The sequence below is a fragment of the Electrophorus electricus genome, chromosome 16 (assembly GCF_013358815.1).
Source record: "Electrophorus electricus isolate fEleEle1 chromosome 16, fEleEle1.pri, whole genome shotgun sequence".
In the NCBI taxonomy this organism is placed as follows: Eukaryota; Metazoa; Chordata; class Actinopteri; order Gymnotiformes; family Gymnotidae; genus Electrophorus; species Electrophorus electricus.
This window is the reverse complement of record NC_049550.1, coordinates 9595381-9618106: the sequence shown is the minus strand read 5'-3', so window position 1 is coordinate 9618106 and position 22726 is coordinate 9595381. Positions and strand designations below refer to the sequence as shown.

At 40.3% G+C, this 22726-nt stretch overlaps 4 protein-coding genes across 5 annotated transcripts; 1 reads left to right on the top strand and 3 right to left on the bottom strand.

Moving 5' to 3' along the window:
- Positions 1–5830: 5830 nt before the first annotated feature.
- Positions 5831–9959, bottom strand: LOC113578518 (ras-related protein Rab-20). The gene is made up of 2 exons (XM_027011816.2): positions 8994–9959; positions 5831–6972 (listed from the first exon to the last, which is right to left on the bottom strand). Exons 1-2 carry the CDS (start codon positions 9181–9183, stop codon positions 6419–6421), a joined length of 744 nt encoding a protein of 247 aa, XP_026867617.1. The 5' UTR covers positions 9184–9959; the 3' UTR covers positions 5831–6418.
- An 18-nt stretch (positions 9960–9977) lies between these two features.
- cars2 (cysteinyl-tRNA synthetase 2, mitochondrial) lies at positions 9978–16552 on the bottom strand. The gene is made up of 15 exons (XM_027011815.2): positions 15819–16552; positions 15679–15729; positions 15354–15471; positions 15125–15196; positions 14927–15032; positions 14748–14834; positions 14374–14503; positions 13564–13697; positions 13289–13356; positions 13027–13093; positions 12708–12846; positions 12494–12617; positions 11702–11800; positions 10924–11154; positions 9978–10256 (listed from the first exon to the last, which is right to left on the bottom strand). Exons 1-15 carry the CDS (start codon positions 16049–16051, stop codon positions 10188–10190), a joined length of 1728 nt encoding a protein of 575 aa, XP_026867616.2. The 5' UTR covers positions 16052–16552; the 3' UTR covers positions 9978–10187.
- Positions 16553–17065: 513 nt separating this feature from the next.
- Positions 17066–19935, top strand: LOC113578490 (inhibitor of growth protein 1). Its single transcript, XM_027011765.2, has 2 exons — positions 17066–17550; positions 18823–19935. Exons 1-2 carry the CDS (start codon positions 17415–17417, stop codon positions 19560–19562), a joined length of 876 nt encoding a protein of 291 aa, XP_026867566.1. The 5' UTR covers positions 17066–17414; the 3' UTR covers positions 19563–19935.
- Positions 19936–20155: 220 nt separating this feature from the next.
- On the bottom strand, positions 20156–22339 carry LOC113578484 (ubiquitin-conjugating enzyme E2 A-like). 2 transcript variants are annotated; one of them, XM_027011756.2, is made up of 6 exons: positions 22134–22339; positions 21725–21805; positions 21419–21444; positions 21230–21319; positions 20958–21046; positions 20156–20845 (listed from the first exon to the last, which is right to left on the bottom strand). In XM_027011756.2, the coding sequence occupies exons 1-6, from the start codon at positions 22175–22177 to the stop codon at positions 20666–20668; spliced, it is 510 nt and encodes a 169-aa protein (XP_026867557.1). In that variant the 5' UTR covers positions 22178–22339; the 3' UTR covers positions 20156–20665. The 2 variants fall into 2 exon arrangements, with proteins under 2 accessions (XP_026867557.1, XP_026867558.1); XM_027011757.2 differs by lacking the exon at positions 21230–21319.
- Between the last annotated feature and the right edge of the window lie 387 nt (positions 22340–22726).

Below are 22726 nucleotides of genomic sequence, written 5' to 3'. Positions count from 1 at the left end.
TGTTTGGGTACACAGGAACCCTGCAATGGATATGGTGTGTGTAGACACAGAGAGGGAGCAAATGTACCACAAACTGAAAATCTGTTTAAGTCTCACGCTGTGGACATTAGGGTCTTAATTTACAAAAACACTAATTACTAAAGTGAATCACAGGTTTAAATTACCATATTAATCTCTAAGCATTATCAACACATTAGCAACACAATGCATGCAGCACCTGTAGGACTGTGTGGAGGGACCTGGAAGACTGAAGCTCTGGAAGCAGAGGAGCACGCTTTCAATCTGAAATGTAATAAATCACTCCTAAAAGATATCTCCCATAGTTCCCTGTCTACCATAGTTCCCTGTCTTCCATAGGAAGGTCCCATAGTAATCTCAGCATCTCTCAACATGCCTCACAGAGAAAAGACAGACACACGCACACAGAGAGAAAGAAAGAGAGAGAGAGGAAAGGAGAGAGAATGCATCAGATGACCCTTTGAGTGCATTCACAAGAATAGTTTTAGGATGCTGCCAAAGTGCCAAAGTGTCCATGTCATCACCCTACCACAGACATGACCATACAGGAGCACTCAGCCGAAGGCTTAGAATTCCTCCCTGTGTGGAACATGCAACTATCTCTGATTTAAGATTAGAGAGGATGAAGCTTAAAAAGTTGGATGGACTTGCAGTCATTCATTCTCACCACTGTGGTGAGGGCCACGGAACTGGAAGATGTACTCAGTTCAGCTTTACAGTGGCTCATGCCTGCTCACGACTGACATCACGTGACTCCATTAACAGCAGATGGGAGGATGCTCCCTGTGGACTCTGTCCCTTAATGGTATTATCAAGTCATAATGTCCGAACCACCTGCCCTCAGCCCCCCACCCCCGATTAGAATGCAGATGTAAATAGGGAAATGTTCAGCTGCTAGAATGAACATATACTTGATTTCCCTATCACCTCAGTTACATGGGGTCCAAATACACTAGAACATTCAAAATGATATTTTCAAAATGCAGGGACTCTTTAACAGATCTATTAGTTTTAACATCCAACAAGTAACATCTTCCGTTAAGATCTAGATGGCCTAATATATTTAGGGATGCTTTTTTCCATTACAAAGAAAAGGACAATATACAGTATATTATTCCATACTGAAGTTATAGTAAATCTAGTAGGATCATGAACACTTTAAATAATGTCTAAATACATTCAAGATCATCATAATTTTCATGAAGATACAAGCTGCTTTTCAGAACATTCAAGGAGAAGTACACTCACATGTAAACTGTGTATATTTAATAGTTACTATGTCAATGCTGAGGCAATATCTAATAAACAAGAAGAGAAGAGAGGGTTACATCTTTTACATAAAACCCACAGCAAGTCTAATATAGCTTACACTGAACAAGTGGTAAAAGGGAAATAAAAATAGGGTCAAGGACTAAAATAGAAAATCTCAGTAAAAAGGACTGATAGTCTAGAAAGGTTAAAAGCTGAGCTGATGGATGAGTTACTGCAGAAGTACCCAATTCAGTTCAGCAAAAGGCTATAGAGTTTTTATGGTGTATAGTTTACTGTACAGTTGTACTGTAGTACTACTGTAGATAAAGATAGTTCATAAAAAGTTCAGGATGCTTTGGACTGTGGTCCTTTTGATTGCATAGCTGATTATAGCCCTCTCTCTCTCTCTGTTTATATATATATATATATATATATATATATATATATATATATATATATATATATATGTCTAGTGGTGTGAAAAAGTGTCTGCCACCTTCCTGATATCTTATTTTTTTGCATGTGTGTCACATTTAAATATTTCAGATCATCAAACAAATTTAAATATTAAACAAAGATAACACAAGTAAACACAAAATACTGTTTTTAAATGAAGGTTTTTATTATTAAGGGGAAAAAAATCCAAACCTACATGGCCCTGTGTGAAAAAGTGATGACTCATCGAAGAGGTCACAAAAGACCCCACAACGACATCCAAAGAACTGCAGGCCTCACTTGTCTCAGTTAAGGTCAGTGTTCATGACTCCACCATAAGAAAGAGATTGGGCAAAAATGGCTTGCATGGTAGAGTTCCAAGATGAAAACCATTGCTGAGCAAAAAGAACATAAAGGCTCATCTCAGTTTTGCCAGAAAACATCTTGATGATCCCCAAGAGTTTTGGGAAAATACTCTGTGGACTGACGAGACAAAAGTTTAACTTTTTGGAAGGTGTATGTACCATTACATCTGGCGTAAAAGTAACACAGCATTTCACAAAAGGAACATCATACCAACAGTAAAATATGGTGGTGGTGGTAGTGTGATGGTCTGGGGCTGTTTTGGCATGACCTTAAAAAGGCGGTTCATGCTCGAAAACCCTCCAATGTGGCCGAATTACAACAATTCTGCAAAGATGAGCGGGCCAAAATTCCTCCAGAGCGCTGTAAAAGACACATTGCCAGTTATTGCAAATGCTTGTTTGCAGTCGTTGCTGCTAAGGCTGGCCCAACCAGTTATTAGGTTTAGTGGGTAATCACTTTTTCACACAGGGCCATGTAGGTTCGGATTTTTTTCCCTTAATAATAAAAACCTTCATTTAAAAACTGCATTTTGTGTTAACTTGTGTTATCTTTGTCTATTTATATTTGCTTGATGATCTGAAACATTTAAGTGTGACAAACATGCAAAAAAAATATTTTTTTCACACCACTGTGTGTGTGCGTATATATATATATATATATATATATATATATATATATATATATATATATATAATGAAAGTCTGAAGAAAATTCTGGGTGAATAACTGCAGTGTAGTACAGTAAAAGATGTAGAAATTGCAGTGAAGATGTAGAAATTGTAGTGAAGTATACAATGTCTCCAGAGAAACACTACATCTTGGACAGAGGTCCTTCATATACTGAAACTACACAATTTTTTCCATCATAGTATTGATGGTTAAACACAGAAATGTGTTCGACACTCCGTCACCCATGAAGTCTCTTTGAAGGAGATCAAAGCCACCTTCTTTCAGCATTTGTATGCTTGGCTGAACTTTGGATAAACAAATTGCCGAGATATGTAAATGTGTAACCTTGAGTACCCATCCAGTTGCTTAGATGGAGTCTTTTGTCCTTCTAGAAATGTATGGCAGCTGGAATTTGATCAGCATAAAGTTCCCTGCAGCAATTGGCCCTACAAGATCTGCTATTTGAGGACAGCTGTCCTCATTGTCAAATAATTGCATAAATGTTATGCAGTAGGCTCCCTACAAATCAGAACAAATACCCAGTGCTTTACACATGAGGGAGTTCATCTAATTCTAGTCATCCATATCAGGCATAGACTGCTGAAGGGTTGGTTCAATTTGATATATAATACAGCTGTTCTTTATTGATTGCACATGGCATATTCCCAAGACAAGTTTGACATCGCTGAATGTCATTAAAGTGACAGTTCTGCACTTATAAGCCTCCGTGTGTATGACTAGAATGGATGGGTGGAGAAGGGAGTGTCCCCCTGTGTGGAGCATGTGCAAATTGTATCGCACAAGATCACATACAGGCATAAAAAACATCTGTGACTGAACTGTCCTGTCCTCACCCCTTTATTTATGAAGTGTAAGGCATATAGTTACAACTAGGCCTATTGACACTAATCCTCTACAAACTATTAGAATTATTTGTCACAAAGGCATAGAAATTCACTCACTCTCCAACAACTTAACTGCTTGTCAACATCTGTTCACTCCAAGTTAAAAGCTACATTTGGTAACGGAGTATTTGGCTAGATGATCTGTTTTCTCCATCTTCAGATGCCAAAGACTTTAAAAAACAGAAGGTCAGGCATTAGGTCATACATATAGACTTCCACAATTATTTTGCTAAAAGGTGACACTGAGACTGAAGTCAGTGACACACATTAGAGTAGGACTTAAAGATTCCCAGAGTGATTTACATGAAAATCCAATCATGGGCTTTAATACAGGAACATGAAAAGCCAATCATGGGCTTTAATACAGGAACAGGGACAACAAGAAGGCAGGGAGCTATGAGAAACAATCAGTGTCAGACAGTCTACACCAGCGTTTCTCATCCCAGGCCACCAAGCTGTCCATATATGCACTCAAACTCAGTTCCTAGTATGCCTATTCCAGGTATTCTGCATTCTTAATGGCTTGGTGTTGTAGGATGGAGGACTGGATCAAAAATGTGGATCTCGTGGTGGAATGACGACTGGATTGAGAAACTTCAAAATGAGCACATATTTAATAAGAGTTTCAAATCTTGGGCTAGTTGTAGTCTGTGCCCAGGAAAAATTACATTTTTTAAAATGTCTACACTATCAATTAAATCAGTCAATCTTTCTTAGGAAAGTTCTGTTTATATAGTTTAGCATATATTAAATGCCAAATTAACTGATTGGCTTATTTCTTTGTTAAATATTAAGTAGGTGAAAGTTATGAAAGTTAGTATCTACCAATAGAGGGACTGTACGTATTATTTTTGTATAACCCATATATCTGTTTTAGATCCAAATATTAGATTTTGACTTTCCGCAGGCAAAAGTCAAGCTATAGCTGTGCTATTTCTTTGAACAGAAGTTACAAAGAGAAAGCAAAGTGATTTGAGATAAAAAGCATGACCCAAGACCAAGACAACAGACCTAATGAGAATTTCTTGCATTTATCATGGAAGGATGCTGTGTATTTTATGTCTATAGCATTTAACCTACTAAAGAAATAGGGTGTTTATGGTTAAACAGGGGTCTGTGGGCTGTGTGGTTGAATCTAGTTTGATTCCAACATACCAGAGACAAGCTGGTGGTTGTGGTGTGCAAGAACGTACACATGCAAGTTCAAATGCTGACTGTGGGAGTTTCAGGTCTGCATTCAATTTTAGACAGACCTGTTGTAATGGTTCAGCTCTCATTCATATGTATTAAAGGTAATATGTACGAGCTCAGATCTAGAATCCATGCCTTTTAATCAAGAATCTGTGTTTGCCAGGACATTATGCTTGATATATGACAAAGGAGCAGAGTTTAACCTGTTTTGAATAAGTTCACTAATAAGAATTAGTGAACTTAGTGCCTAATTATACATATAATTGCAAAAAATGTGCACAAGAAAATAAGATTACACAGTAGACAATGTGTTCAATCAGTCAATACTGGTCTTACTGTGGTACTTACCATAACAGCAATTCATAGATTAAGATCCTGTCACTGAAAAGTGATGTGATGTCCTGTGGGGATCTGTCCCCTGCAAAGCTGATTTGGATATGGAGAATTTGCCCAATTTATGAGCAGATGTGAATTTTGTGTAGAAGTCATATGTCATGTCAATTTGTCCATCTCCGAATTCCTCTATAATTTACAATGAACTGTGTGTCTGCATTAAGATCTGGTTCGTTGTCAGCCAGAGGAACATTTTAGACTTAAGATAATGGACATGCAGATGTGTTTATCATAACATCTAATAAAGATACTCCACTTGAGTTCTTAGTTAAGGCTTTACAAATGAGATATAATGCCTACACTTTTCTCCTAATCCCAATTCATTTTATAGTCAATAAACATTGTCCACAATTCATTTTAGCTGAACACCAGGATGCACCTTTATCTAAGTAACCAACACAAAAACCGTTACTAAGGTGTCCTCGTCAATGTATACAGTGACCTCTACAGGCGAAACAACAAAGTTACATTTTTGTGCAAAAAAGGGCATGACGTAGTTTTGAGTGAGGGCAATTCAACAATTCTGGGTTAAAACAGAAAAGGGAATGAAAAAAAAAGTCAGTCAAGCATTTGAAGACTGCAAAGAAAACTTCTAATATTGACTGAAAATAACACCATACACCTTTATTTAATTGCAGTACCTTTTAAAATGCTAGTTTTCACAGTTCAATAACAGTAGGTGCAAATTAAATTAAATGGTTTAAGAAAAATCAAAAAGGATGTTCTATTGCTTTGTTCTGCTATACACACTGTACTTGGTTTTAAACTTGAGGAGGGGAAAAAAAAAAAAAAAAGTTCAAGTAACTTCAGTTTAAATGAGCCCCTGCTGTAGCATCCACAGACATGTTCCAAACACACACATTTATGACTGCACTAAGTGCCACTGTAGTGACCAGCTGCAATGTGGAAATGTCTGAGAGAGAGAAGAGAAAGTGATCAGTATGTGATAGTAGACAGCAAAACCCCCTACTCAAACTGGAAAAAAAATTACACCCTCGCCAAGTTGCTGGATGGTGCTTTTTCATCTTGCGGTCAGTTCTCTCGGCTTTTGTGCAAGTTATGACTGGGATTTGTTATGGCCACAGACCATAGATTATCTTAAAATGCTAACCTAGAGTTACGACCCATAGTGACGACCCAGGTCCATCACCTTGAGTGGTTCCTGCATGGTTCCTCGCACTTGTCCGCTCCTCACGTGCAGCACACAGGTTTCTTCTTTTTCATCTCCTCATAGTCCTCCAAGCACACAGTGGGTGACTCAACCTGTGTCTGCGTGCAGATGATGGAGGGTAGCAGGAGCTCAAAGAGCGTCTCGAACAGCGTGTCCACGTTATAGCCTGTCTTAGCACTCGTCTCGAAGCACACGTCCTCCGCCGGTGGGCTGGTACGCTTTTCCAGCACCTTAGAGTGTATGATGCGGTTGTACAGCGCCAAAGCGTCCTCTCTCATTACCTGTTTGTGGACAGTGGGTGTGTGCGGGGGGGTGGGGCATTCCAGGTGGTCAGACTCGTCCCCTTCCTCAAGCCTGACGGCCTTGGGTGCAACATCCCGGGCGCAGGCGTCCGTGAGGTCAGCCTTGTTGCCCACGATGGCGAAGATGCAGTCGCCATTGGCCGAGTCGGTGAGAGAGAGGAAGCGCTCTTCGAGCTGCACAAGACTCTGCCAGCTGGTGACGTCATAGGTGAGGATGACAGCGGCGGCACCGCGGCAATACATGGAGCCCAGGCCATGGAACTGCTCACGACCTTTCAGAGGGGGCAGAGGTCAGATGTCAAGACAAACATTGGTTCAAAGGAGATGTAGACACAGTAAATCTCATTTCAGAGGATTTCTTGCCAGTCCTCTAGTAAGGTGGGGGGGAGGGGGCAACCAGTAAGTCAGGGAAATTTAAAAGTCCCCATCTGGTGGGCAGATTCCTTCAACTCGAGGTGTAATGTAGGATATTATCTTTTGCCCTTATCCTTGATTTCATGCTCTTCATGTCAGTTGGAGTGCCAGACAACTCTCTCCCATGGATTTCAAGTCCATTCTCCCTTTACGTGCCCAATGCTTCAGTACTTCCCTGAGTTCCAAATTTAGAATCAAGCAGCATTTTAGTCAACCACCAGGCTACAGGTATAGTTCGCCTAATCTTCTTAATGTTCCAATTACAATAAAGGGAAGCAGTTTCTTTGAGTTTCCTCTTACCAGTAATTAAACCAATCTGTTCTAATGACAAAAGAGAACAATATTAAGGAAGACAGGATGCCTCAAATGAAAAGACACTGACTACATCAGTGTACACAGAAAATGTCCAAAAGCTAAAGCTTGGGGAAAAATAAATAAGTCAGGTGCCAAAGGTATATAGCAGCAACTGAGCAGGGCCCCGTTTCCCAAAAGCATTGTAGTTTTAAGATCATTTTAAGCAAGTGAGAGAGAGAGAGAGAGAGAGAGAGAGAGAGAGAGAGAGAGACAGAGACAGTTCAGTTTGACACGTGCTCCCGTTTAATGATGAGCTTTGTGTTTTGTGCTTTGTGCTTTCAGGAAACCCCACGCTGTACAAACATGAAGGACGCATTCACAGAAATTCCCAGGGAGATCACAAGGGTAATGTTGCAATTCTGGCTTGCTTGCATATCTGCTTCCTAATTCATTGCCAACATAATAAACTTGACTTGAATAAGCCAAAAAGTTCAAAAAGTTCATGTGTCACAAATCACAGATGAATAAAGAATCAAGTTAAACAGGCCAGCATAGCCAGGATTCAGTCCGAGGTGCCATTTGCTTTAAGTGCAAGACTGGATACCTGCTGATGAATTTCTTATGTATTACTGGGTTTCTCTAACATATACTATTAGAATTCCACATCCCTTCCATATAACATTTAGATGTTTCTTCAGGATGCAAAAACTGCCCATTTCTGAACTGAGACTGATGTCCTTTCTGGGATGTGTTGGAGTCCCTCTCTGGGTCTTAGCCCCAGGTGCATTCATCACCAATAGGACAACCTTGCTTGTGTTAACCAAAGAGATATGAAAGTACCAGCATCCTATAGGACTTCCAGTATTGCAAAAGTTTCAACTTTAGTTTTTTCTCTTTTTTCAGTTATGCTTTGTTAAGGAAATGTTTCTTGTCAAAGACTGTATTTTCCCTACTGTTTCACAGTACTGTGTGAACCAAAACAACCAAGAACAGCACAAGTGTCACCCTTATTAAACTGTAGTAAATTCAAGTTCAGAGTAGGAAGTCATTGTTTATAATTCTGAGATTTAAAGACAAAATGGGCTGCTATAATTAAACATACATACATACATACATACATACATACATATATATATATATATATATATATATATATATATATATATATATAGCATCAATGACATTTGCATTTACTCACGATGTCACATGCAGAAACAGTCAGGTCACTTTAACTTGCACAAAAATCAATCCACAAATAAAGAAAAAAAAATCTAAACATTATTTTTGAATCAATTTCACACCAGCACATAACCCTAATACTGTGGTAATTGAAGTTCAAGGGAATCAAGTGCAGACGACCTGGGAAAGTGTACTTAGCCATTGGTTTAAAAATATTCTGGAAATTTTCCAAAGCATTAAAAACTGGCACAGCAACAGTGATCATCCATATCTACTACCAGACATTTCATTATCAATAGGTGCTCCAAGATTAGACCACCAGTTTGACACAAACGCAGATCTAAATTTTGAGTATTACGTCTACCCCGTACATCTCGAAAATATATAAAATAATGATTAAGCCTACCTGCAGTGTCCCAAATTGAAATGTTATATGGTCCCCACTGCTTCAGAAAGAACGCTCCTCCGACTGTGCTCAAGGTATCTTTAAAACTCCTCTCTGTATACCTGTGTAACAGAGAGGTCTTCCCGACGTTCATGTCTCCCAGGATGACCATTTTAATATCTGGCTTCCTCATTTTCCTTTGTGCATGCATGTCCAGCAGTTTTAGGAAGGCTGGCCTATAAAATACTAAGAGGTCAGTTTCAGAAGAATATTGTATCGGACTTTAAAATATCATGCTCCGCTAAAAATTCGTGTCGTCAAAATTTGGTCATGAGGGCTCCTGGTTTAGTAGTTTAACTTAACCGGTTCAATTAATCTACGGTTTTGGTTGTGGAAATATACGACTAAAATCTATTTTACAGTCCAACAAACTGTCCATTAAGCGAAGGAGTTTCAGTAAGCCGCAACAATTTAAGGTGATCAATGATGTTTCAACCCAAACTTTTTCCCCCTTGAAGCAATGACGCCACAGAAACCTCGCGATGAAAAACTTCACGAAAGTTAAAAAACGACCACTCAAAAATTGTGCAACCTAAAGCCGGTCGGTGTCGTCACATGGGTGACTTGTCGCACATATGACAAAGCACACTGATGTGATGATGAAAATCTGTAGTTTAATTCAAATTGCCAGTGGCTGCGTGCAGTTCTTTCTGTCCGGGAAAACTGAAGAGGAATGGAGGAGTGAGAGTCATGAAAAAATCGTGGATAACATTGTTTAACCACCCCCCTCAAAAAAATTTCAATATATGTTCTTGACTCTTAATTAGCCTGTGCTTGTTTAGGAAATGTTAAGACAATGACAATCATGAATAAGTCAGTCAGATGACAACAGAACAGCTTTATATTTCAGCCCCTTTCTGACAAAACGTTTCTGCTCCAGTGTCATTGTGGGCACATTATATATATATATATATATATATATATATATATATATATATATATATATATATATATATATAAATATATAAAAGAGAGAGAGAGAGAGAGAGAGCACTGTGATATTGCAGAAAGAACGCACGCTCACTATTTCAGGTCAGATCTCACTAGAAGACCGTCACAAAGTGATTTTTGATCTTCCAAAATAAAAGTCTAGTTAACAAAAAAGTTGGTCAAGACTGGTCTGGTGCAGCAGTCCATGCTAGGCTCAGAGAAAGTCTAGCTGTCCTTGTCTCTGTTGTCTCTGGGTTGCTGTGTAATCTCCCATGTAGACGTGGTCCCTCTGTCCTATAATCAGAAGACATACGTGACAGAATCCAGCAATATGTCTCGTCACTGAACACTTGCAAACATGCACCATTCTTAAACAGTGCACTATGCAAAGAAACTGCAAAGAAAGTTATATTCTAACTTAAATACTTGTTTGGCTTAATTATTGTTTAATCAAGTTGTATATTTTATTGTATAGTGCAGCATATGGTTTATTGTGTAGATTATTGGATTTATTTTCCAGTTGCACTGTTGCACTGTCTGTATTTCTTGTCTGCTTGCACTGTGGTCTGCTGAAGTCTTATGTAAAATACAGCATCATATCTTTGGGGAACTATATTTCATTCATGACTCAGCATATATGCAGTGAGAAAGAAATACAAAGTTGACTATGAAACCTTTAAAACACATTTCTCATATTCCATGTGTCTCATTTAGGAAAACGTGTCTGATAGAAGATAGGTACCAAGGGTACCACAAACTGAAGGTAAAGATAAAAGTGAATAACATTAACAGCATCCTCTCAAAACCCTTTTTCAGAATCACAGAACATTCAGCATGTCTGTGTAGAATTCCGTAAAAGGAAAAAACTTTAAATGGGTCGTCCATCGAAAAAGATGCTTAGATCAACAAAATCTTTTCTTTCAACTTCTGTCCTGCTTACTAAGGTAAAAGGAAGTCTTACTCTAATCTGGACTCCCAAGGGCATCAGATCTTTCCTTAGGGCATCGCAGGCCTGCAGTAAGGGAGCTCTGTCTGGCCTGGGCTTCTGCCTCTGGGGTGAGGCACTGGCTTGAAGGTCCTGAGGGGATCGGTCCTCCACCGAGAGGGTGAAGTTTCGCACCTCACTACGGAAACGCACCAGCTGCTCCACCACATTGTGGAGGACGCCGGATGAGTCAGCAGCATGAGACTCCTGCAGGAGAAGAGAAAGTCATGAATAAACCCTAATGATGGTACAGACGAACCTAACCTGAGGTAGAACATCAGTGGGAACATTTTGAGTTTTTTGAGGTTTTGAGTTTATGATTTTGGAGCATGTTAAACTGATTCAGTAACAATAAGTTTTTTGTTTTTTTTTAATGGCCATGTAAGATTTTAGTTGGTGATGTATATTAGACAAACAACAACGATGGAATATTACAAGACAAATTATTCTGTAAGTAAGAAATAATAGTATATACATGAACATGTGTATCTGTATGTACAGCTGAGTTGAAATAGGGTGGGTGAAATAAAACTCTGGATTTGTAAATCAGGACACCTGTGCTGCCTGCATGATGACAATAACTCACCGTGTTAACCATCTGTTTTTGCCATGCAGCAGAAGGTATATTTGCCCAAAATCATCTAAATTTAACTTGACATACCTTACATCAAAGTATAATAATTCTTCCCAACTACCATGTTTACATAATAACCACAGACGAGGAGTTTAACTGAAAGCAACAATGATGTCTGACCTTTCTGTCCAGCAGATCGACTCCAAGGACATCCATGAAATTGCTAATATAAGACAGTACTGCACCAAAGACAGCTGGGCTTCGAGAGATTCCATCAGCCTTTAAAGAGATAGGAAGAGACATTAACTTACAGAGTATACTGAAAACAAGCATTAAGCTTTTGTTTACGATGTTTAATAAGCGGTAATGTACATGGGATCTGCGGGACCTTTAATCTTGGCTCTCACAACAGCAGACCAAACAGACAAACATTGCTTATAATTAATGGAAGTTAGTTTCCACCTATTAACCTGATGTCATTAGCAGCTTATCCTTATTAGCAACATTAATGTTAGTACAGGCCATCATGTTGCCTTTCATGAGTGGTCGATTGCTGGATATGTTTTTAGTGCACAACACTCAAACCAGTAGTGACAGTGACATGTAAAAATGCCAGTAGCCCTGCTTGATAAACCAGCTCAACAGCAACCAGAATACTTCTATAACATCAGTGTTAATGAGGCGTTATATAGCCTCCATCCAAATAACATCCGTCCACACTCTTTTCACACTGATAAAATAAATTTATAAAAAAGGTGCACCAACTAAAGTTGCTAGTGAGTACAGGGAGAAGATGGGTATTTCTATTAAAGTGGTTGGTGAGTGTATGGCCTTGCACAGACTCTCTCTCACTGTGAAAATTTTCAATGCTGGAGACAGACCCGAAATAAGCTTGTGTTAAGCACTTGCAAAACCCAAACGGCAGGACATCTTTTAAAGCAGGTCAAGTATATCTGCCCCATATGTGGTTACCTTGGAAACAGGCTGAAGCTGACAGTTGCTGTGGTGAACAAGGCTCATGATCGCATCCATCGCCTTTGGTGTGTCAAAGTCATCTGCAAGCCCCGCGCGGACGTTGGTCCGCGTGGCCGCTAGCCTGAGCATAGCACAGCAAAACGTTGGGAAACATGAAGGGAAAGTACTTTGAGTTCCACAGAGTGAGGCACGTTCAATACAGCAGCCTTACCTTTCCCACAGGAAGGCCTCCTGCACGGGCTGGCACTGTAGGTGGCCTTGTATGTAGGCCTGGGTGCTGTGCATGAAGGCAGAAAGGGAGGCCAGCGTGGACTGAGCCTCGTTCATGCTGGCAGCGCTGTAGTCGATTGCTATGGGAGGAGGCGGTGGAGAAAGCAGCTCTGTGACACTGCGTGAGAGTCCAGGAAATCTGCTCGCTGCTCCTTTTTTAGCTCTGATTAAGAAGTTGATTTTTCTAGACCTGGGAGTCTGAAGCTTCTATAGCTGAGCTGATCTGTTATTTGTATCCGTCATGTGCAATTGAGGCTTACCTGATCTGTATTTGGTTAAAAGGCAGAACAGCCTAAACTCATTGGCAGTGTAGGACTTTAAGAAGTCCTACATGAGAGAGAGTGACAGAGAGACAACGAGAAAGTCATAAAAGTATAAACTGACAATCACTATTATGACAGGTTTACTGTACACAGATAAAACCTGGTACAGCACTAAATAATTGTATTAATTTTAGAGTAACTAAGGTACCTTGGTAGCACATATATATCAATGCATGTAGTGAACTCAAGAGATCTTTACCTTTATTGTAATATAATTTCTCAATGACTTTGACATTTTTTCTGTACTGCCTTTCAAATGAAGGTGCCCTAAAAAAGATTAAAGTGAAAATGAAATAAATGCAATGACTTAGCTACATTTCTGGCTTTAACATGAATGCTACGAGTTTACAAATAACCACCTAAACAGATGCAGCTATGCAACAGACAACAGGACTTTCAACAGCATTTGAGGAGTGAGGTTCCATACTACTACACAAACCCTGAGAAGAACCGTCCTACTGCTACATTGCTTACCTGAGTGCAGGAAGTAATTCCCCCACTGGTCACACTTGTGGTATGCCTCGCACTGAGCAATCTCGTTCTCATGATGAGGGAAGGCCAGGTCTATGCCTCCTGAGTGGATGTCCAGCTGGCTACCAAAGACAGAGCTACAGAAAAGAGCAGGGTCACACCAAAAATGACAGTTAGGTATGAAGTGGTGCTGACAGCCATCTCAGCTGACAAAAAGAAGCTGCCACAGTTATAGATATAAAAAGTGCCATAAAACTCAATGTGAGCATAACACATCAAATGCTATTTAGCTAACTGTTACATATGTGTCATTTCACATGCAGTATTTTGTGTTTTAAGTTGTTGCTTTTATATTTAAGTGCTAAGTGCTATTAAGTATTGTGAGTTACAGTGATAAAATTATCGGTAGTTAATGAAAAACAGCCGAACAAAAAATGGCAACAATCACATATAGCGTCCAGTGTTACCTGACATGGACTCCCCCTAACCAAAAGGCTTAGCAGTGTAATGAAAACAATGCAAAGAATGCAGTGCTATTATAGATTCAGCTGTAGCAGAGCCAGCTTCAACTCCAGGGCGCATCTGCATCTAGGCCCGAGAGCTGAGGAGCCCACACCTGAAGCATGACTGCGAAACCATGCTGTGAGGTCAGACTGCAGGCGTCAAGACAAGACCATCTAACACAATGTAAAATAAAACATGTTCCAAATGACCTCACCATCCACTGGGCAGGGCCAGCTGCTGAAGAATGAGCGTTCAGGCATCTCAGCAGACTGGCAATAAAGCTCAGGAGGAAGTAAAAGGCATGCTCACCTTGCAATTGTGGAGCATTCGATGTGCCAGCCAGGTCTTCCCCTCCCCCACGGAGACTCCCAGTAAGGCTCCAGTGGCTTAGAGGCTTTCCACAGCACGAAGTCTCGCAGGTCCTTTTTAGCCCCGCCCCCTGAGAAACAACCCATTGTACATCACATAACAGGATATATCCGTACACCATCACTACAAAAGCACTGTTACTGCAACATTTTATATGAAAGGAATAATAATAATGCTTAGTGGAAATATACTATTTTAGAAATTTTAAATTTAAGGAAACAGAGGGAGAGGAAAAATCAAGCATAGCTAAATTTAGTGGAACATTTGAATAAGGACGTTATTGGCATGTGTGTATGCGTATTAGATATAGGTACCTGGTTCCCCAAGTTCCCCAGCACCACTCAAGTTCACAAGCTTGCCATATCGACTACCGATGGATTGTGTATCAAAGTAAACATCCCCTGTGTCAAAGGACATGCATGAGGTTGAAGCACTTGCAGCTCACTGAATGTTTGGTGCTTTGAGATCTAGCACAGAAGGAACCTGGGCTAACCTTGACCCGTGGTATAAGCATGGCCATTCCTGATGATGCGTTCAATAAAGGCCACAATGCCAGGTATGTTCTCCGTGACTCTCATGTACGCAAATGGAGGAAGCACCTAGCCAACACAATCAATGAGCAATGTAACTGTAAATACAGGACAACACGAATATGAGACATACATGTGTGTGGCTGCGGGTGGTGTTAAACCTTCAGTGCCAGCATGTCCTTCTTAAACTCCTCTTCATACATCCTGGCAATTACAAATGGTGAGATGTTCTCCTGTGGAGAACACAAGAATAAACTGAATTGCAAACATTCCACAGAGTCATGATGTATGACTTTACATTTAATATACTACAATTTATAGTCTATACTTCTGAATGACAATCAACAGTAGTTATTGCTGAAACAAATATATCAGTTGAAATGCACTTGCCTCAAGGCCTCTCTTTATGATCTTATCATCGATGTCAGTGATGACCATGACATGCGTTACATTTATTCCAAACAGCCTGGTTAAAATCCTTTGCAGAATGTCAAATCTGACATAAGAGCTTAATATGAGAAACAAAAGTAAAGAGATAAGGCAGGCACAACAAACCCAGCTCAAGAAAACACTGGATAATGCCTACAAAATGTTCACGAACATCTCAGTATTTGCCACAACTGAATCAGGCTGTTGAAACAAGGTGAGAAAACACTAACCACAATCATTAGTTACACTAATCATCATTAGTTTCAGTTCTTTTGCACAGGTTTACCATGCATGGCCGAGGTGGGAATCATCATACACTGTGGGTCCACAACTATACCTGCACATATCAACAGAAGATCATGTTAAACTAAAAACAAACTAAAATCATTACAGTGTGCATGTCAGGACAACTTTACGTTGCCTTACCACGTTGCTATTCCCTCCCGGGCCAACAACAAAGGCTCCTTCTGTTTCGTGAGGCTGTTGAACGTCTTTATACCAGTGTCAAAGCCTGCTGGTTTGATCCATCTTTTCCTCGTCTCTGAGCACACCGTCCGTGAGGTTGCCTTTCGTGTTCTGCACAGTTCGCTACTAACGTTCAGTCTGCAGTTCGGACGCAGCGAGTTGGCGTATCTTACAAGTGTCAAACAAGGCCTCATGGTTGCTTAAACATACTCCTGATCATAGATCAAAATATTTGTAGCACGTTCTATAACATCTTGCCATTTTCAAAAGCATTCACCTTTTTTCATATTAGCTAGAGCGTATTCTGGCCGTTTATAACACGAAGAGTCGCACTGAGCGATGAGTACTGAATCTCCTCTTCATTTTCGATTTTACTGTCGTAATTTTTAGCGTCCGTCCAATGTTGCAATGTGCCGAACATACGAAGTGACACTGGTGGTGTGAAGGGATAGAAGGCGGTGGCAGCTCAGCTAGCGTGTACAGCTAGTTATTAACGGAGCGTCAAGATGGCCGAATACAGTGAAGCTTGCCGGGGGCGAAGGACACTCATTATAAAACAAATGGTAAAGCACTTTGTCATGATAAATCGCAGTGATTCATCGAACGTGAAATAGAGTTGTAACGTAGAGCACTTTTACTCAGTCCATTGGTTTCTGTTTTTCCAACACATCACAGTCCCTCCGTATGTTAGTCTCGTAGATTTGTTTTACAAGAGGAACGAGGTAGATGCAATGTGAAATGAAAGCCCCACCTACTTAAGCCTTATTGGCCAACTAGTTGTGACGTTGAACGGACACCCCACCTGCTCAAATCTCATTGGCTCATTTTCAACTAGGCTTGAAACCAAATTGTACAACGCTTGTGTGGCATTTATACACGGTTGCAAAAGTAAGACATCCGTTATACAAAATACACAACTAAGCCTTTTATAAAACTGACATTTCATATTCGCTTCAGGCTCAGACACTTTCTGAAAACAAAGTCACGATCCAATCTATGTACACAAATTCGACTACAATTTATTGGTTCAAAATTAACTTTGCCGCAGTATCCTCTTTGATCATAAAGCGGAGTTCATACAACAGCAATATTTTCTTACATTGACAACTAAAAATAGGCAACGGCACAGCCATTAATTGACCAAAATATCAAAACGTTACATCCAACTGCTCATAGGGACTCAGCACAAAGTCGGGGAGTGATCGTCCTTCTGCTACGCTGACGCATGCGCTTAAACAGCTAGACTGTTCCCTAAGTGTTTGAAACTACCCGGAGGAGCTCCACGTTGGGATCAAGTAATGCGACACAGGGAAATTCTCACTATTAAACGGACAACGACATAAATGTTTCAAACGGGTTTTCCTGTTTAATGCGTTTACTGGTTTGGTCATTTTACGAATCACATTTTTCGCTTTAAGTTCTGTTGGATGCTTCTAGGGTGGTCTAGTGTTGCGTGCTTTAGGATAATCTATCGGACATTACGAATGCGTTTTTATTGCGTTTTTTATCGATTAATGGACTTGTTCCATGCATCTAAAGTGAATAGTCGGAGTTAAAATGCTAAATACCGCAAACTGGGACCCACTACACGTTACCAACTATGTAGTAGAATATTTGGACTTGGTCGAATCATTGCCGTTCGACCTACAAAGAAATGTGTCCCTTATGAGAGAAATCGACTCTAAATATCAAGGTAACACATTCCTTCGGTTAATGATCTGTTTTAATTTTGTTGTGAAAGGAATGTTTTTGATATAATAATTGGGAATCACATTGCGCGTTAGGATTTAACCGCAGAGTGAACACAATAGATTATTGCTTTCCATTAGAAGCTTCTACAACAATTCAGTATTGATTCGTAGTACTGTTTTTATTCGGTGTGGTTGCCGTTGCTGTTAAATATGAACAAGAGTATTCTAGCATTCATTCAAAGGTATCGTCAAAGGTATCGTCAATGGTTATATGGCACACGATTTGTAGAATGGCGATTCGCTACTTCGGCTCTTTCCACTTTGTTTTCGGTCGTTTTCAGCGTACACCATAGACGTCTTTTGTCCGCGAATTTGAAATAAATCGTGTTTGATTCACAAATGTAATTGTATTGTCAGTTTCGCAGTTGTACTCTCTTCTGCTGTCGTCATGTTTATACTTAAAAAAAACATACTTTACAACAGTCAGAGAACTGTTCTACACTATTACATTAAATCTGTTTTGTAAAGGAAACTGTTCGCGGCATCCAGATACATCTCAATGTTTATTTTGTTTGTTTTTGTTTTTTTACTAACCCATGTTTATACTGACTCGGCGCATTGACTGTTCCCTAAATGGAATGTTGTAACCATGTCATATGTTGTCGGATCCCGTCGTATACGAACACCATGCCACAATAAAATCAACTTTGCGGAGTATGCTTGCACATAAATTGCTCCTTCATAACTCAACCAGTATTTTACGTGTTTTCTGCTAATGTTTTAAGGAAAGGTGCGTCAGCTCATTGAATACTGTTTGGTAGAAATGGACATGAAACGTACGCTTCTAATGGATTTTTATTTTCATAGTCAACAGACTCCACCTTCATCGGTTTTTGATTGGATAACAAACGCGAGTGGGGGCGAGCACCTCTTGCGTAAAGGAGCAGGAATTGGACTTTAAACTGTCAGTTCTCCTTTTGCACGCCTATTCCACACGCATTAGGGCGAGTTTGGGCACATCGGTTGGTATCCTAACGTTAAAGAGGGTGGGTCTGTGTTATGTAGCTAAGCAGTGATTTGCTTTAACATGTAGGAAGGTGGGACTATTCATTGTGTTTACCCTACGGGTCTTTGAGCTTAAAGTGAAATGTCAAACTGAACTGAAATAGTCATGTCCCCACATACTCGAATACTTTGTCCTAATTATTAATTCAAATAAATGACATTCACTTAGAAACTGAAGATGTCTTGTCATGCATGGTTTTCCCTTCCAGAAATCCTTAAAGAGCTAGATGAAGCTTACCAGAAGCACAGACGGGAAGAGGACCCTATCCAGCGTCGTCGTCTACTACATTGCATCCAGCGAGCCTTGATCCGAAGCCAGGAGCTGGGCGATGAGAAGATCCAGTTGGCCACCCAGATGGTAGAGCTGGTGGAAAACCGCAGCCGGCAAGTGGACAGTTTCACCGAGATCCCGGAGGCCTGTCATGGGCCTCACGAGGGTGTGCCGTCTGCCGCCTCGACGGCCGCCACTATCCCTGGCAAAAGACGGGACGAGGAGAAGCGGAGGGAAGAGGTCCTGGGCTCGGTCGACAGACATACAGCGGGCAACAAGCGCTCAAGGCGACAGAAGGCCAGCAGCAACGACAACAGAGAAAACGCCTCTGTTGGCCATCATGACGAAGTGGGAGGCAGCACAGCCCGGGAAAAGAGGGCCAAGGCCTCGAAGAAGAAGAAGAGGTCTAAAGCCAAACAAGAAAGGGAAGCCTCACCAGCAGACCTGCCCATTGACCCCAATGAGCCTACCTACTGTCTCTGTGAGCAGGTGTCTTATGGCGAGATGATTGGCTGCGACAATGATGAATGTCCCATCGAGTGGTTCCATTTCTCCTGTGTTGGGCTTAATCACAAGCCTAAAGGAAAGTGGTATTGCCCAAAATGCCGGGGGGACACAGAGAAAACAATGGACAAAGCCTTGGAAAAGTCCAAAAAGGAGAGGGCATATAACAGGTAGCTGTGTACCTGTTGAACTGCACAGAAATGTCAATATTTTTTATTTATTTGATATATTTAACACAACTCCTTTTATTGTGTAGTATGTGTCAATTTGTCACCTCACTATGAAGTTTCGTGAGTTTTTCACCTAGAAAGTAGCACTAAAAGCCTTAAACTCAGCCTTTTGAGTTGATGGCTCCAAGACATGGCAGTGTTGTCCTCAAAGTATTTCATCCACACTTGGATGTCACACATATGAGTTTGTCTGTCTGTTGTCATGTGAGCAGTATGGTTGTCAGAAGTATTGATTTGTGAAGGCACTCACAGCAAGTGAAGATCATGTGTTTGATTACAGATCTCATCATTGCTAATAAAACAAAGATACATTCTCAGTTCTTCTTGTACTGCTTTGTTCACACTGCTGACTGTACAGTGTATGACTCTCAAGCTCTGATCCCTGAATGGGCTTGTAAGTTCTACCAAACCAGTGATTAGATCAGTGCTGAAGGGCTTCTTGGCTAAGTGCAGTTGGGTTTTATGGATAAAATACCAAACAATTCCTTCAAATAAACACTGCTCACTTCATGAAGAGTCACAGCTAGCAAACCAAAATTGAATCTACACAGATATTTAATGGGAACTTAGTTATATTGTTACAATATGGTACATGACCAGCAAACAGACCACACGTCAAGGATTATAAAAATCACACTTCCAGGCATATAAGAGTACACAGTACAGCAAAAGAAGGTGTGTACGATCATATGTCACTTCCAAATCAGGCACAGAAAAATGCTTCAGTGTCAAGCTTGCACACTGTCAGTGCAAAGGAGTTTTACTCCACTTCTGTCGTTTTTTTAGTAAAGGCCTTTGTATGTATCATAGTTTAGTCAAGGTTTCCATAGCAACAGGCCACCCATCCTATTTGGTTATTTCATGAACAGAGTGGCCAGGTGGTCAAGGCAAAACAAGACATTGCTGAGTAAAGTGGAGTGGGGGCAGGGTGGATAAGGAAGGAGAATAAAGTGCATATTAGCAGAGTACCAGGGGTGAGGGGTAGACAGAGTCAAAGTTGGAAAGAAAAGAAGAGGAGATGACATAATGAAAAAGATGCTTCACAATTCACTCAGTTAAACTAGAATCACACAAAGTTCTACATTCTTCAGTGAGGGGTCGACTGTCCCGCCAGCTCTGCTCAACGATGGCAGACACACGCTTCTCATACTCCCGCTTGTTCTCCTGATAGAGCTGTGCCGCTTGGCTATTGGCCGGACTGTTGGGGTTTGGTTCGTCAAGCAAAGACTACAAACACAATTACAGGGGGATCATTAATAATAATGCTCATTTGAATGAAAGACCTTTGGGTCTGCTGACTTCCATGTTGATATAAGATATCATTGCTGGAATGGTTTACCTGGATGGAGGTGAGAATGGATGAAACATCGTATGTCGGACTCCAGCGATTTTGAAGAATATCAAGACATATACTTCCATCTGCGTATACTGATACAACAAAGAGAATCAAGCCCAGAAGTAACTGGCACCTTTTAGGAAAGCTCTTTTAAACTGATTATCTTAAATGTTATTTTCATTCCAAAAACTTTTATAAATCCGAGTGTAAATTTTAAATAGCATGTGGAACAACAAAGAAGCCACATTGTTAATAGGAAAAAAAAGTGACTATACCATTTGGATGAAACATTTTTGAAATAAATCTAACTGTGGGTGGTTTATTGGGGTATTCTTCTGTAAATTCTACAGTCAACTTAAAGGTACCTGCAAAATTATAGTGAAATACAGATACAAACTATTAACAGGAATGCAGTATGCCAGTGGTATCAACAGAAGTTGTGACATTTCTCGACAAATAGTTACCATCTTCAAAGGGAGTCCCTTCTGGTCTGAAAACAAAAACAAAAACAAAAAACAAACAAACAAACAAACACGCCATTACAATTAGCACGGACAGGTCAGAAAATGACACTTATTATTAACAGTAACCTGATAAATGCATCTCACAAAATCATGAAATGTCTAGGCCTTGGGATTCACTTTTCAAAGAAAGTTCTGATCAGAGTATTCAGTACTGTTGTGCGCAACGAAGTAAAGTCATACGGGCAAACAGAACAGCAAAACATAGGACCAAACATAATTTAGTTGATAATCGGGTAAGCGTCTTACCCGAATATTACTGCGTTCCAGACCATGATGTTGTTCTCTGATGGGGCACCACTGACACCGGCCGGAGGATCCTCTTGAAGTCTAAAAAAGCCAAAAAGTCAGTAATGGGTGATGTCAGCTAAAACATCGACAGCATAGGACTTGACAAGCAAAAACCCGAAGTCACATTCAATTCAGACGCTAACTGGACGCAAAGCCAATTAAAACTCAAACCAGTTATTGAATTTACTACTGACGCCCTGCCGCTAAAACTGATCTTCCTTCAGGCTATTCTTGTTTTCATTATCCTATTTATCTACATAAGTAACCAATCAAAAGCAACAAAACCGGACAATTTGACCGAACAAGTCAGCCTAGCATTGAACCGATCGCAGTACACAGAAGCTTTCCTGATAGTTATTTCAAACACCTTTTAAAATCCCTCATGAGCCTTCTTCGTGCCGGAGTAGACATCACTATAATTTATCAACGGTATGATTATTTATTAAACGTTTACTATAAAATAAATGATATTTTTAAAAAAAAGAAAGAAAAAAAAAGAAAAAGAAAAAAAAACAACCCCTCTTTATAAATTCACTCCTTCGGCCAGCGGACACCAACCAATGTTTAGAATCTGCTACGAAGACTTCAACACGGAATTACAGACGATACCATGTCTGTAGGAGAGTATGATAATCATTTCGCTTTGTGTACTTTCTCTGTCCCTCTGTGAGAGTACATTAAACGATTTTTTGACATTATGCTTTGTTTTGTGATTTCACGTAACTTGGGTGTTACACTGAACGTATTCATATCATACCATTATACACCAATTTCGCATGGTTATCGCATTATTCCCCCCTAAATTAATACGCAAAGTGGAAGCCCCGTACATGTAGGTGGGGTTTAAGTGACGCAATAGGCATTGCAGTGAAGGTCGACGGAGATGACAGATGACGAGCGTGTGTCCGGACACGTGAGGCTTTGTGGGGCGGCAGATCTACTCTTAGGAATAATAGTTTC

What these genes read in the sequence shown, in the direction of transcription:
- LOC113578518 (XM_027011816.2), bottom strand. Translation starts at nt 9,183, where the DNA reads ATGCATGCACAAAGGAAAATGAGGAAGCCAGATATTAAAATGGTCATC. An exon ending in TTCAATTTGGGACACTGCAG is followed by an intron (nt 6,973 to 8,993) that starts GTAGGCTTAATC and finishes CCCCTCTGAAAG; the next exon opens with GTCGTGAGCAGTTCCATGGC.
- cars2 (XM_027011815.2), bottom strand. Translation starts at nt 16,051, where the DNA reads ATGAGGCCTTGTTTGACACTTGTAAGATACGCCAACTCGCTGCGTCCG. An exon ending in TGGGGAACTTGGGGAACCAG is followed by an intron (nt 14,504 to 14,747) that starts GTACCTATATCT and finishes GTTGTTTCTCAG; the next exon opens with GGGGCGGGGCTAAAAAGGAC. An exon ending in TCGATCTGCTGGACAGAAAG is followed by an intron (nt 11,155 to 11,701) that starts GTCAGACATCAT and finishes CTTCTCCTGCAG; the next exon opens with GAGTCTCATGCTGCTGACTC.
- LOC113578490 (XM_027011765.2), top strand. Translation starts at nt 17,415, where the DNA reads ATGCTAAATACCGCAAACTGGGACCCACTACACGTTACCAACTATGTA. An exon ending in AATCGACTCTAAATATCAAG is followed by an intron (nt 17,551 to 18,822) that starts GTAACACATTCC and finishes TTTCCCTTCCAG; the next exon opens with AAATCCTTAAAGAGCTAGAT.
- LOC113578484 (XM_027011756.2), bottom strand. Translation starts at nt 22,177, where the DNA reads ATGTCTACTCCGGCACGAAGAAGGCTCATGAGGGATTTTAAAAG. An exon ending in CTCATGAGGGATTTTAAAAG is followed by an intron (nt 21,806 to 22,133) that starts GTGTTTGAAATA and finishes TGGCTTTTTTAG; the next exon opens with ACTTCAAGAGGATCCTCCGG. An exon ending in CCATTCTCACCTCCATCCAG is followed by an intron (nt 20,846 to 20,957) that starts GTAAACCATTCC and finishes TTGTGTTTGTAG; the next exon opens with TCTTTGCTTGACGAACCAAA.